Source organism: Nicotiana sylvestris, chromosome 8, assembly GCF_000393655.2.
Source record: "Nicotiana sylvestris chromosome 8, ASM39365v2, whole genome shotgun sequence".
In the NCBI taxonomy this organism is placed as follows: domain Eukaryota; kingdom Viridiplantae; phylum Streptophyta; class Magnoliopsida; order Solanales; family Solanaceae; genus Nicotiana; species Nicotiana sylvestris.
In genome coordinates this window covers 126,192,189-126,207,408 of record NC_091064.1, presented here as the reverse complement: position 1 = coordinate 126,207,408, position 15,220 = coordinate 126,192,189, and the positions used below count along the sequence as shown (strand labels likewise).

Genomic DNA, 15,220 nt, shown 5'->3' with positions numbered 1-15,220 from the left:
TTCGAAGTGACTGAAAAATCCTATCGGTTTGTCTTCCTAGAAGCATTGAATATACCACCGGTTCGTTTTCCCAAAAATGTTGATTGCGCCACCGATCCATTTCCCCAAAAGCATTGATTGCGACGTAGATACGTTTCCCCAAAGGCATTGATTGCGACGTCAGTTACGTTATTGTCTCTCTATAAATGGGGGATTGCTTGAACCAAGACTTCACTTAGTCCTTCTTTAACAACAGCCTTTAGCCCTTTCTAGTCTCTACATCCTTCTCCAAACTCCTATTTCTATGGTTCAAACTCGTGGCCATATGGTCATACGGTAGCAACTTTGTCAGTTATGCCATGGCTCTTTTTCAGAGCTTTTCTCCACTGAGTGGGATTATACTGGGTTGTTGTTGTTGTTGTTGCTCCGAAATAATGAGAGAGAGGCCTCAAATTCTTCCTACATCAGAAGATATGTAGACTGTAAACCGCTGCTCATCTCTCTTAACTTCAACCTGGTGTGGCACTTCACTCTTTTTTATTTCCATGGAGTGAGGTGGCGCTATCTACTAACTTTTGCATCCCATACCGGTGCAATATCTCAAGAAATGGCTTCATAATAGTAGTGCTGACGAGACCCATACTCGCCAAGTTTTTCACCGGGCCACAATTTTCCCTGCTTGTTAAAAGCTTTTGCTCTTTGATAGGCTATAGCCTTTTCCTCATCTATTGTTTCTTCGAAGGAGGTTCTCAAAGACAATGCTCTGAAGATCAAAATGGGGTCCCCAAGGAAATGGTTCTTGAAGATGTCACTCCCGAGGATATACCCTCGAAAGTAGATTAGGCTTTTGAGCTATTTTTTTTTTTTTGCTTCTTTGTTTCTATGTAAGGACCCCTCATGGGTCTTTGTAATCGTCTTTTATTAATATAAGAGTTTCTTTATTTTGCCTTCAACTTGCATTGAACTCCATTTTGCCTTCGTTTGTGAGAAATCCAAGTGTATGACTTTATCGATCGATCCGAATACTGGACCTGGTCATAATAAACCCTTAGGTTTTTAATTGGGTAATATGACATTCTTTGGAGCTCTCTACTATCCCTTAGACTAAGCCTGGATTGATTTGATGCGAACTTAGGTTGCCGGGACTTCTGGGCTCGAATTGAGTGAGAGCAGGATCTTGCTTTTTGAAATACGCTAGCCTTTTTAAGCCTCGCTGATAGTCCTCGTGTGGTAAGTTTCTCAAACTAAAGCAGCTTTTATATTTCGCAACCGAGTGGGTGTTTGCTCGATCATCTGAAAATAAGGATATCCCTTAGGCTTTTACAAATAATCCCCAAGCGAGAGTTTGCTCGAACTCGGGCAGCCCGTAATTGAGCGAAAACTTGTTCAAACTTAAAACAAAGATAGACTTGAGGCCTTAAAAATAGTCCTTTAGTGAGAACCTGCTCGAACTTGGGTAGCCCGTGGGCTAAATAATCTAGTTAGCGTTCGCTCAAACTCGAGAGAAAAAGTAGCCCTTAGGCTTTATAAATAGTCCTCGAGCGAGAACTGGTTCGAACTCGGGTAGCCTTTGGGCTCAATAATCGAGCGAGCTTTTGCTCGAACTTGAAGTAAAGATAGCCCTGAGGCTTTATGAATAGTCCCCGAGTGAGAATTAGCTCGAACTCGGGTGGCCTTTGGGCTTTGATAGCCAAGCGAATGACTACTCGAGTCCAACTCGTAGATTGTTCTTAATAATTTCTGACAATCTGATTCCCAATGCTTTGGTTCTGACGCCAACATCATGATGTAAGCGGTTGAAGTGACTGAAGGGTCACTTTGGTATGATTCTCAAAATCATTAATTGTAGGCAGCCAACGGTCGGCCTTTTGGCTTCCTCAGCATGTTCAAACGATCTTTATAAATAGATAAAACATCATAACTTTGCCGATATTACTCCCTTAGTGCTTCCAAGATTTCATTTAGCCCCTTTCAATTTCCTTGAACTCTCCCTTTTCCTTTCTAACAACATTTTCCATTTTCTCGGATCCTTCTCTCTAGAAATGGCAAAGACCTCTAAAACTGTTCCTCAAAAGGAAGAAGTTTCATCGTCTTCTCGAACAACTAAAGGTAAACCGGTAGTTCCTCCTAGTATCGAGAAGTGTACTACCAGGCCTTGTGATACGTCTTCTAATTTCCAGGTTGAATATCCCTCCTTCGTTCCAGGACAATGTGAACCCATGTCTCGATATATCAGTTTAATAACAAAAATCAAGAAAGTGAAGGCCGACTACCATTTGGGGAGGGCGGTGCAAGTAGAGATTCCTTCAAGAGGAGAAGACATAACCAAGCACAAGGCCGGTTTCCTCAGTGTATACACATATCCTTTCACCTTAGGCCCGGTAGAAGCCTCTTTACCATCGATAGATCCAATGATCCTTGATTTCTACAGCCAATATCATGTGACACTTGGACAAATCAATCCATCATTCTAGCGCATTGTTTATATGATCAGGTATTTCTCAAACATGGTTGAGGTGATGCCTTTTACCCTTGACCATCTAATTAGACTGCATAGTCCCCGACTTTATCGAGGTGGCCTAATTAAGCTAAAAAGTCGATCCCCGAAGGCCTTTTTTCTAGAATCGATGAAGTCAAGGACCGAGGGCGGATGAGCCGCTTTGTCCGAGTCAGGACCTCGGACTTGATCCCTGCTGAGAGAATGCCATTCCCCGAGAAATGGAATATAAATCATAAGTAAACATGTTTCGCTGATCGGATACCTTTTCTTGACTTTGAATTAACTTTCTTTAATGATACAGCTATTGAGTGGTACCTCAGTGCTGTCAACGATCTCCCGGGTTGGGTCCAATGACTTGATTCAATCTGACCATATGTTGAGCGTGTGTGGCATGATCTGGCTAAGACCCATTGGGAGGCCAAAAATCATGGTGAGTTTTTATCTTTGTTCATACTTGAGCTCTTTAGAGAAGATATCTCTCTCTAGTACTCTCATCCTTTGTACCTATGTAGGCCTCGGAGAGGCCGTTTTGATGAGGGAACCCCCGCCTGGGGAAGCAGATATCCTGAAGCCTGCTAAGGAGAAAAAGAGAAAGAAGAAATCACTGGTCGGGTCCCTAAATCCAAAAAAGGTTAAAGTTCAAAAGCCCGAGGCCGATTTAGTGGCCTCAACTTGGGAGGCGGCCGGAGAGTGATGGCTGCCCACTGGTACTTAGGGGGAGAAGAAGTGTTGTTGCCTCGAAATCTACTAAGCTGAAGGTGACTGAGCCGGAGGCTGTTGGAATTGAGGCCGCCGAGGTGGTCCCGACCCGAACTAAGGGAATTGTTAAAGGGGGCTTAGACGAAGTCCCCGGGCCGACCAACAACCATAGGAGAGATGAAGCCAAAGAAACCAATGATGAAGCCTCTCATAGGAGAGAAAGGGCCCCCGTCGACCCAGACGAGGTGATCAACGTAGATGAGCTTCTGTCGGGCCAATCATTCTCTCCTGGGAAAATACGGGATGCCCAATATATGAAAACTCCTATCGTGGGGGCATCCCCCGGAGAGAGTAGTATGTTTGAAGGATATTTTATTGGGGTTGAGGGAGGCCCCTTATCGATGCCTCATTAATCTTTGAAGAATCCGAGAAGCTTCGACAACAGGTAATGTTGATTTGACCGCTGTATTTTGAGTTTCGATTCTTGCTTTTTTGACTCCCTTTTTCTGTGTTTTCAGGCCTTAAAGCTCTCTAACCAAGCCTTTTCTAAGTCACAAGCAAAGTTGGTTCGTTGTGAGGACAAATTTAGGAAGCTCGTTTCTGAATTGGGTGAACTCAAGGCCCTTCATGCCCAAAAGGAAGGGGAGCTAGTTGACCTTCAAGCTTATTTGGAGAGGATATCTCGGGAGCAGGCCGATCTCGATGAGCAGGTAATACGATATTCGTGGGCTTATTTTTGTGCTCCAGTCAATTGAGCATTTGATATCTTAATTTGACTTTTTCAGCTCAAGCAAAAATATGACCTAATGCGGGAGGAGCTTAGAGTCAGAGATACCGAAATCCTTAGGCTGAAGCAACACATGGATGAGATGTCTTCCAATAAAGAAACTCTTCGAGAGAAGCTGACTTCAGTTGAGTGCCAACTTCAAGGGGCGAGGGGAGAAAGCCGCAAGTGCAAAGCTCTCCATGCTGAACGAGTTGCTGATCTATCTGTAGCTAAGTCTGAAGCTACTGCGCTGATGTCTTCATACCGAAAAGATGTTGTTGCTGCAAATGCTCGAGCTAGGAAGATGTCTAAAGAGGCCGATCTTAAACTATCTCGAGCCTTAGAGCATGCCCGATTAAGATCTCGGAGATAGGTTGTCGAGGATATATATATATATATATATATATATGTAGGGGGCATCAATTTGTCTACCGAGATCAAGAGGACGAAGGCCCTAGAGGATGAGTCAGCGACACTGCTTTCTTCCGATGATGGTTTAGCCAGTGAATCGACCAGCGACTCGGAGAATAATGAAGAAGATGGCGAAGTCCCCGAGGGGAAGGGGGCCACCGATGTTCTGGGGGTCAAGGACCATGTCGTTGAAGGCACAACTTCTGAGGGAGCTCCGGCTGGTCAAGTAACCTCAGTGGTAGATTAGGTTTTCATCTGTTCTTTTTTTGTGTAAGGGCTCCAGGCATGAGCCTTGTAAATACGTCTTCGTGAAACTTTATCATATATATATATATATATGGATTTTTGCTTTATATATATATGAATTTTTTCTTTTTGTCATTTCTTGTTTTCCCTTTGCCTTTTTGGAATAAATTTTGATGTTTGTCAATAACCAGTTCGGTGTGTCGGACTTATGATATAAACCCCTCAGGTTTTCATGCTCGACGAGTGATTGATAATAGTTGACCGTTCGGTGTTCGATCCTCGAGTCAAATTTTGACTCAGGCTCATTGACCCTTAGGTTTTCAACATATTGGCCCTTAGGCTCTTACGCATTGGCCCTTAGGCTCTTACGCATTAGCCCTTAGGCTCTTTAGGCTGGCCCTTAGGCTCTTACGCATTGGCCCTTAAGCTCTTTTTAGATTGGGTCGATGCGACCTATAATATGGCAATATTATTTCCCTCATTTTGACTAAAGACTTTTGAAGTATTGATTATGCCTTGGCATGCTTTATGTTCGTCCAACTCTTCGACGGCTCAAACGAGAACCTTGATTATGAGTCGATATGTGACGATAGCTGAGTACCTCGGGAGGCTCGCTTGAAGGTTGAGTTTTTGAAACCTTTTCATCGAAGGCTGATTGTTTTCTAATCCTTTTTATTATTCGGAGCTGATATTATCGAAGCTTATTTGCTTATGCTGAGGGTAGCTTGATTAACCGGTTCTTTTCGAAGTACTTTCCAAGTATTTGGAGGCCTTTAATTTTATGGCAGCGAACGGACGTCTCCGAGCCACGTTATTTTGGTCGAAGCCTTTTAATATGACCATAGTCTTTTTGTTCGGTTGTAGCCTTTAATCCCCGGGTACGGTGACCTTGGCGTCCATATCGAGGGTATGCCTTTTTAGGGGTCTTACAAGTTCAAATATATAGCATTGGCCTTCATTTTGGGGTTATGCCTTTTTAAGGTCTTATGAATTTGAGTTTGCCTCATTGAGGTCTTATAAGCTCAGTATTACCTCATTAAGGTCTGATAAACCTGGGCATGCCTTGTTGAGGTCTTACAGATTCGATGTGGCCTCATTGAGGTCTTACGAGCTCAAAATTGCCTTATTGAGGTCTTACGAATTCCAGTTTTCGATGGCTTCAACGAGCTGACTGTCGATGACAGTCCCCGAGTGTTTGAGGATATTTGGCCCTTAAGCCGTTTTTCATAAAAGTATTTAATTTCTTCAAGTGTTTTGATAAGCAAAGAGGCTTCCTCAATTATTTTATGTATGCGTATATGTTTTTTGCCTTCGGAGGCCCAATTATTCTACATGGACATGGTTCATTTGACCATTTGCCCCAATACATCATTCTCCTATCGGGGTCCTCCTAGGCATAGTTTTGAGTTCTTTGAAGAGGCAACCTCCCGGGGTGATGCCCCCCAGTATTTGAGGAAGATCAAAGGGAAGCCTTGAATACTTGATGAGTTCTCCTTAGGTAGTGTATGGATGTTGCCTCGTTAAAAACCTCGCTAGTAAACCCCGTTTGGGATAAAATTCGGTCTAAGGGAAAAAGAGCGCAATGCATGCTTTAAAACCCAAGGTCATCGAGCTGGAGGGCGCTCCGATTCCTCTCAATCGAACACTTGCAATAAGTTAGTAAAAAGCATAAATAAAAAGGGAGAGGGTTGTACCTTAATGATGGTGTTCGAGGTTTGATACATTCCAATTGCTTGTTCCGGGGACGCGGCATGGTCCTTTACTCACTCGTTTGGATGTAGCCGAGAATGTTGGTTGTGGTTGATAGTTGATTTTTTACTTTCCTTTTGGCCTCTTTGATGTAGAGGGCATCGATGCTGGTGCTATGTCATGAACCGCGAACATCTCTCTTGCTGCATGTTGCTCCTCGTTTACTGCTTTTACTCCATCCTTGGTTGGAAATTTCATCGTTTAATGGAGGGTCGAGGGTACTTCCCTCATACTGTGTATCCACGGCCTTTCAAGCAAGGCATTGTATCTCATGTCACCTTCGATGACATGAAACTTGGTATCTTGGATTATACCGGCTACGTTGACCGAGAGGATGATTTCCCCTTTTATTGTCGCACTCGCCATGTTGAATCCATTGAGGACTCGAGAGGCGGGTACGATCTGGTCGAGCAGTCCAAGCAGCTCCACCACCCTCGACATAATTATGTTGGCCGAGCTACCTGGATCCACGAGCACAAGTTTAATCTTAATTTTATTCAAACAAAAAGAAATTACTAGTGCGTCACTATGAGGTTAAGACAAGGTCTCGATGTCCTCTTCGCTGAACATGAGAGCATCCTCTGGTATGTAACTCCGAGTTTGCCTTTCCCTTGTGATGGATATTTTTGTCCGTTTGAGAACGGGTTCCTACGGGGCGTCGACCTCTCCAATGATCATGTGGATGACGTGTTGTTGTTTTTCTGGTTCATTTTTCTGTTAGCCTCTCTTTCCCGAAATTGGCTTTTAGCTCGGTCGCTGAAGAATTCTAGAAGGTTCCTTTCACTGATCAGTCGGGCTACCTCTTCTCGAAGCTGCCTGCAGTCCTCGGTCCTATGACCGTGAGTGCCGTGATATTTACACATCAAGTTAGGGTTCCTCTGTGAAGGGTCTGATAGTACGGGTTTTGGCCACCTGGCATCTTTGATTTTCCTTATGGCTAATACGATGCCCAAGAAATCGACATTGAAGTTGTACTCAGATAGTCGGGGCGCCTCTATCGGCCCAGCGTACCTATCGAACCCGGATTTACTCATGAGTCCCTGAGAATTTTGACCTTCATCCATCCTTCGATCTCCTCGAGGTATGTTATGCCTTGGTGCATTTCTTCGATCTTCTACACACAGCTGGTATATTTCTTTGTTTGATCTTGGCTCCCTTCTTGTAAACCTTTGCTCCTTTGTAAAGATCCTGCTAGGATATACTAAGCCCGAGGGGGCCTCTAGTTGGTCATCTTCGACCCTGATCTTTGATTGGTACCTATTGTGTACATCCGCCCAGGTCACGGCGGGATATTCGATCAAATTTTGTTTTAATTGCCTTGAAGCTACTGAGCTTCGTTCGTTCAACCCTTGAGTGAAGGCATGTACTGCCCAGTCGTCGAAGACTAGTGGTAATTCCATTCGCTCCATCTGAAAACGAGATATGAATTCCATTAGCATCTCGTTCTCTCTCTCTGTTTGATTTTGAAGACATTAGATTGCCTGGTGGCGACCTTGATAGCACCAGTGTGTGCCCTCACAAAAGTATCCTCCAACATGGCAAATGAGTTTATTGAATGTGGGGCAGGTTTTGATACCACATCACATCCCCCTTCGATAGCGTTTCTCCAAATTTCTTCAACAGGATAGACTCTATCTCGTCATCCTTTAAGTCATTTCCTTTTACAGCACAAGTATAAGTAGTGATGTGCTCATTGGGGTCCGTGGTCCCGTTGTATTTTGGGATGTCGGGCATTCTGAATTTCTTCTGGATGGGCTTCGGAGCCGCACTCTATGGGAATGGTTTCTCTATGAACTTCTTTGAATTTGCGCCCTTCAGAATCGGGGGCGCGCCCGGGATCTGATCGACCCTCGAATTATAAGTCTCCACCCTTTTATCATTATCTTCTATCTTCTTTTCTCCGGATTCAATTCTTTTAGTAAGATCCTCGAGCATCTTCATAATTGCGGGGTCTATCGCTGACCTGTTATTGCTCAATCTCTCCGGTACCTGCTCGACTCGAGGAGCCATTTCCGGTGCTACTGTGCTTGGGGTTTTTGGTGACTCTGTAGCTGAGAAATAGCCACTTGTTGTGCTTGCAACATTTAAAAAATGACTCGAAGACTAATGCCTCTTTCCTCACCGCGCACACTTCTGTCTGTAGGAGAGCTTACATTGACATGCACATCGTTTTGCGAGCTCACGTCTTTGGGGATTTGTGCTAGTGCCTCCCGTGGTTTTGCAGTGGTGTACCGACATCTACTGGTGCTACCCCTGGGTTTTGCGGTAGTAAACTGGTATCTGCACCATTATCTCCCTAAAGCCCAATACCATTGTTTTCACGTGCATTTGCTGAGCTAAACATTTTTGACCTGAAATAAGAGATTCTTGGACAAGAAAAAGAGTGAAGAATAACTTGTGTTTTTAGAAAACTAGCACCAAAACAATCACTATTATTCTTAGCCCCACGGTGAGCGCCAAACTGTTTACCTTGAAAATGGTAACTACAATTATATTTGATTTTGTGATTCTAAAAATACATGATCTATTTTAACACTAGATGTTAGGCAATATATGATAAATGTAAGTAAAGAAAATAAGAAATGCAAACCAATAGGGTCACAAGGCTGGGCCTCGAGCTAGCTGGAGCAGGGCCTCGAGGTCTAGATGGGGCTAACAGCAATGGACAATTGGTGAAGAATAAATGATAGTGAGGGCCTCAAGGATGGCCGTTTGTCATTAATAATGAGCAATAAATTGAGAACAATAAATGAACAATGAAAGAATGAGCAATAAATGCGTAGAACAATTGTTTAAGCAAAGAGCAGAGAATGTTGTATTGTATTCAATATGTTGGGTAATAATCTGAATCCCCTTTACAAGATGATAAGGGTCCCCTTTATATAGGAGGGGTGAATCCCAACACAGTACATGTCTAATAAATGATGAAGAAATGCTACTAATACGGCTGTATAATGGCTCTGTACGGATTTGTACTATTCTTGCAGACTCTATCAGTCCTCATTGCGTGCCCTCGGGGGTTTTGCGCCTTCTATTATGGTCGTCAATTTTCATACTGCCTTGAGGTGCGCCTTGATGAATCTTCAACGTACCCTGCCGAGGCGAATGCTTCGGGGATGGGCCTTGGACTGTGCTTTGATCCCATCGAGGCTGGGCTTGAACTGCCACAGGAGCCTTAAAATAGTCTTTTGATTAAAGATTCGATTTTTTCAATTGGGATTGGTTGCTTTAGCATTGTTTGATGTATTTGAGTTGTTTTTTGTTAGTTTCGAGCCGTTCGTAGGTTGGAACACACGAGATGGCATTTTTGGAGCATTTCTTGGCTTGTTCGGTATTGAAATTGGCTTGTTTGAGGTAAGTAACGATTGTAAATCTAGTCCTGAGGGTATGAAACCCTGGATTTCGTATCATTTTACTATTTTGAGGTGACGGACACTCTAGGTAATGGGCGTGTGGGCGTGCACCATTGGGGATTCTGACTTGATCTGTCCTGTAGCAACTATAAGTTGCGTATTTGGTTTAAACTATATGATACTTATGTGTTTTAGAAAGAATTTCTGTAAATTGGGCTGAATGCCATGTTTGGGCTTTGTGCCAAAGTTGTTTCGAACCTTAGGGGCCTTTTTCTTACTATCCTCTCACTGTTTTTGATTGAAATCTATACTCAGTCATGTTATACTTACTGATTTCATAACTTAGTCTTTATTACTCTGTTTTGATGCATATAAATGTTGTTTTGGGCTGAGTACCCTATTTTTACTGAGAGCCCGAGTGGTTTGAGAGGTTTATGACTGAGTGAGTCTGAGGGCCTGTTTTGTGAGGATATTTATAGGATTGGGCTGCACGCCGCAACATGTTTTACTGATTCATAATTGAGTGAGGATGAGGGCCTGATTTGTGAGGATATTTATGGGATCGGGTTGCACGCCGCAGCATGTTTTACTGATTCATGATTGAGTGAGGCCGAGGGCCTGATAGATTTATACCACGAGGTGTCTTGTTATAGCATTTGGGCTGAAGGAGCCCCTCCGAAGTCTGCACGCCCCCAGTGAGCATAGGTACCTACTGAGTGATATTTTGCCTGAGGGGCTATATATGAGTGATGGTGAGGTATGCCCAAGAGGCTGTCTATGAGTGACTATGAGGTTTGCTTGAGGGGTTGTATGTGAGTGATGTTTTGCCCGAGGGGCTATTTATGATTCCATCATTTTACTCATTGTTGCATTGAGGCTCTGCTTGAGAATTGTTGAAAAATATCTTCAAATGATTTTACTGGAACTGAGTTTAAACGAAATGATTTGATTCAAACTCTTATTTTAAAGCCTATTGTATTTTTACTGAGATTTCATGATATGAACTTTACATGCTCTATTGCTTGTCACTACTGCTTAGCCTTTATTTACTTTGGTTACTCACTGAGTTAGCATACTCACGTTACTCCCTGCACCATGTGTGTCTATCCAGGCGTTTCTAGACTCGATAGCGAGTTTTGATTAATCAGTTGCAGATCCATCGGAGTTAGCAAGGTAGCTGTCTGGTGATCGCAGCCTTGCTTTACTCCCTCTTATCTTTCTTTAGATGTATTTAGTTACTTTCTGTACTATGTTGGTCTTGTTATTGTCAGATACATTATAGTAAATGCTCTTGACTAGTGACACCCTAATGTTAGGCTTTTCTTTTCCGCACTTTTTTTTATTTGAACTCCTTATGAAGGTTTTATGTTAAGTAGCTTGGAATTTTCTTAAAATTTTAAAATATCATTTTGTTCTGGTAGTGTGTCGGCTTGCCTAGTACCACAATAGGCGCCATCACGACAGGGTTAGTTTTGGGTTGTGACAAGTTGGTATCAGAGCCTAGGTTACATAGGTATCAAGAGTCATGAGCGGGTTTAGTAGAGTCTTGCGGATCGGTATGGAGACATCTGTACTTATATTCGAGAGGCTGCAAAACCTTTAGGAAAATTCCACATTCTTGAATCCTTATCGTGCAATATTGATTCAGCTTGAAGCGTAACTCCTTGAATTCCTTCCACGTATTCGTGTGCGTACACGAGCGCTCGGTATCAGCTGTGCATCGACAGCTTATGATTCCCTATATGAGGTGCGATGTGATTTTTGTGTGCTAATGTTGGGACAGTCTGGAGGGCTTGAGGCCGGGTTTTGACTATAGCTTGAGCATTGAGATTCTGATTGTGTGAGCACGTGCATTTGGGACTTATATGCCCGTTTGTGTCCTTATTGGTGGGATTTGTGACTAGATGACTATGGGGTGAGTATGATTTGATTGCGAGATGTGTTCAGATTGTACGAATGTGACAAGAATAGTTTGTTGGAGATGTAGCAAGGACTATTAGGTGTTTGACTTCTGTCTTGAGTTGGCATATGGCCTCGAGCTATGGGTGTGTTGAAGGACCTCTCATGTAGTATAGTTGTGGAGTGAGGTAGATTTTCATGTTGTATTATGAGTTCAGACCCAGGAATATTTACTAATTGCATGATGTTTATGACGGTGGAAGGGTATAAAGAGATGTTAGTTTGAGGCGAAGCAGGTGGGTTATCTCCTGCAGGGTGTTTTGAGGTTTTGGTGATCCCTATGTTGTTTGTTGGGATTCCTCTTTTACCAGAGAAACATACGCGTTGCAATTTGAGTTTGGATCGCTTAGAGTGGGATTGACAGGTACAAGGGTGAATGCAAGATTTGCAGATGATTTGAAATACTAGATGGTTTGTGTTGCATGAGCTTATGAAGGATTTAGTTGAATCTCACTATTGTATTATGGTAGTAATAGAGTATGGGCATTGTGAATTTTTGTGTGTTTTGATCTATGACTTTGAGCCAAGTGGGGGAGTCTGCTATTGATAAGTTGATTGCACAGCTAAGTGTCGTAGTAGTTTCAGTTTGAGGTATACTGGTGAATTAGTTATAACTTGCTAAGGTTGAGATCAAGGATGACTCGAGCAAAGGAAATTTCTAGATACGAGTTGTATTAGATTTTATGAGTATATGAGTATTGTGGAATGATTTGAGTTGTTATTGGTAAAGGATGTAATATGCGTGGAGCAGAAATTTATCTGGTTGCATTAAGGTGGGGTTACATCCTTGGGTGTTGGAGTGTTAATGGGGCACAGGTCGATCGGCCCGTTTGATCAGTCTAATTGAGATTTGAGTAGAGTGGATAACTCTCGAGAACGGTTCTAATGAATTCAAGATTTATATATGGCAATTGAGAATTTTTGCGGGTGTGTATGTGGCTAGAAGCTAAGAGTTACATTGGATGGTGTCGAGGCTTGCAATATTTCTACTTCATTGTGGATTCTATATTTCAGTATCAGGAAAGTAAGATAAACAACTTGAAATTCACATAAGGTCTCTTCGGAGTGGGTATCTCGGTTTTGGTACTTTTGGGGTGCTTAAGAGAGCATTCAGCGACTAATGAGCCTTAGGGCATTGTGGTTTATGTTAGGGCCTTATGTGGTGAGTCTGGCTTGAGGATTGAGATATTATGGTGAGGAGAAGTAATGTGAATGCAATTCAGAAGGAACTCGAATAGATAGGACAGCTTGATGTAGGTTAGATCGGCATGATAATGGGTATGATTAGTTCTTTGGGTGTTTATGAGGTAATGAGTGTCTACAGGTGTTTCGTAGCAATGCTCTTGAGTTTTGGTGACATGCGTAGCTTGGTTGGGTTAGAAGGATTCAGTCCTGACGGTTGGGTTTTGAGCACATGTGATTCAGAGAGTTCTTGATGGTTTCTACCACGGTAGAGAGGTATATCTTCTACTGGCGTGAGGAGCATGTGATGTATAGTCATTTTCTCCTAGATGGGATCAAATGGAAAGTTCTTGGCTAGTTGAGTACGTAGTTGCTTGTGACTCGGAGTGGATTATGAAGTTCTCATATTTATCATGGGATGGCATAGTATATGCGGTATGTTGTGTAGGGTTGAGATTTACATGTGTAAGGTCACGGTTCAGTTCTGAAAGGAAGGTCATAAATTCTTACGCAGCATGGACAGTTTTAGATGACTAGATAAATGATATTACTAACTGGTATGGCTTGATGAGAGTATACATTTCAGAAAGGGCGATGTGTGGGAGTTATGGATAATTCATTGGTATTGCGGCATTCTCTTGTTTGATCGACTGCTGGAGCTCAAATTTTGCTTTGTGGCACAGAAGAATTTTAGAAGTATTCCTCGTGGGGTGACTGTATAATTGGAGAAGTGTGGACATTCAGGCGATGGAGTTTAGATTAGAGATGGTGATTTGTATGTTCTATGGATTTGCAGACTGGGAGTTCTCGTGAGTAGATTATTTCGTGGTTATGGACCGTAAAAAGTAGCCAAGGTTAGTCAGAGGTTAGTATGTGTTGTGATTCAGTCATTGTAGTCTTTTGGAGGGTTATTTATCTATCGTGGGGGACCAAAGCTGATTTGGGGTTCATTGGTAGGCCCAACATAGAGGTGTGTTTTGCACTGGGTCGGATTTGTTGATTCTGAACTGCTATTATTGAGGGATGTGCCATTCGATTGTTGTTGACCTTATTCGTGTTCTGGAGTGATCTATGAGCTACTCTTCTGTGTTACGAGGGGTTATGATTTGTTGGTTATATGCACATATGGTGTGGTTCTATTGCGGTCTTATAGCGGAATTTGAGCGGGAAAAGTATTGTGTGTTCCTTGGTGGATGGCGCATTGGTTATGCTCATTTAGGTTTTGTGTGGCGTTATGTCATTTGCTTCTCCGTGGTTATGGTAATGCACTTTGAGTACTTGATGTCGAATTGCACATGGTTATTGATTTTGAACAAGGTGGCTTGAGGTATATGCCATGGATTAGTGTTTGGACGGGGCACGTATTGCAGCAAAATTATGTTGAGGTATGAACCTTTGTGTTAGATTCGTGTGATGGTCCTACAAGGTGTGATGGATTTTCAGTATTTCGTTGTGGCAGTACTTGTAAGCTTGCGGGACAGTCCTCTCGTTTGAGTCAATTTTTCATGATTTGAGTATATTTGGGATGTTGCTATTGGGTGCACGAATTGCACAGGTTATGGCTTTGGATTGTGTTGATGTGTCATGTCATCATAGTGGTCGTGTTGGATGAGATGAGGTTAATGGACCTAAAATGAATACTATCAGAATTAGTTACAGCATGGTTGGAAGGATAATATCGGAAGTCGACTTAGAAATCTTCTATAGTTCCTGTCGGAGAAGAGGGAGCTCCATGACTTGTTGATCTGACGAATGGTTATGAGTTTCTGCATGTTTCTTTCATCATTGGCAGTATATGAAAGTGTTAGAGTAAGGCTTTGTTTATTAAGAGTTGTATTACCGGTATTCGGTTATTTTGAGCAGCTACTGTGGTTAGGAGTTATTGCCATGAGTGTTTGAGTTATGTGGTATATCATGTGATTACATCGTGGGTTACAGATATGGTTTGATACAGCTGTTTGGACATTTACAGTGTGTAGATGCGAGGTTCTGATCTTATAGAAAATTCTGGATGTTGGAAATTGGCCCTAAGACTTATGAATTAGGTTGGATTAAGAAATTTCAGTGATGTTGTGTTATCAGACCTATATGGGATAGGGTGATGTGGGATCACCCCCTAGTATATGAATAGTGAGATTATACAGCAAATTGATGGCTTTTGGAACAACTCTGGGCACGTTCGAGGACGAACATATGTTTAAGTGGGGGAGGATGTAATGACCTGACCGGTCGTTTTGAGCAATTTCACTTTGCTCGGTTGTTTGAGGGCATGAGTATCTCTGGATGAAGTATTATGACTTATGTGAACCGTCGGTTTTGGTTTTCAGGTTATTCGGAATTGATTTGGAAGAATGATTCTCAAATAGAAGCTTTAAA

The 15,220-nt window shown here is 42.5% G+C and overlaps 1 protein-coding gene across 1 annotated transcript; it reads left to right on the top strand.

Annotated features, from left to right (window-relative positions):
- Window positions 1-2,021: 2,021 nt before the first annotated feature.
- On the top strand, window positions 2,022-4,317 carry LOC138875639 (uncharacterized). Its single transcript, XM_070154490.1, has 4 exons — window positions 2,022-2,088; window positions 2,992-3,110; window positions 3,697-3,888; window positions 3,964-4,317. The coding sequence occupies exons 1-4, from the start codon at window positions 2,022-2,024 to the stop codon at window positions 4,315-4,317; spliced, it is 732 nt and encodes a 243-aa protein (XP_070010591.1).
- Window positions 4,318-15,220: the final 10,903 nt, after the last annotated feature.

Coding starts and splice junctions, on each gene's coding strand:
- LOC138875639 (XM_070154490.1), top strand. CDS start 2,022: ATGGCAAAGACCTCTAAAACTGTTCCTCAAAAGGAAGAAGTTTCATCG. Junction 3,111..3,696: donor GGTCCCTAAATCCAAAAAAG/GTTAAAGTTCAA, acceptor CTGTGTTTTCAG/GCCTTAAAGCTCTCTAACCA. Junction 3,889..3,963: donor AGGCCGATCTCGATGAGCAG/GTAATACGATAT, acceptor TGACTTTTTCAG/CTCAAGCAAAAATATGACCT.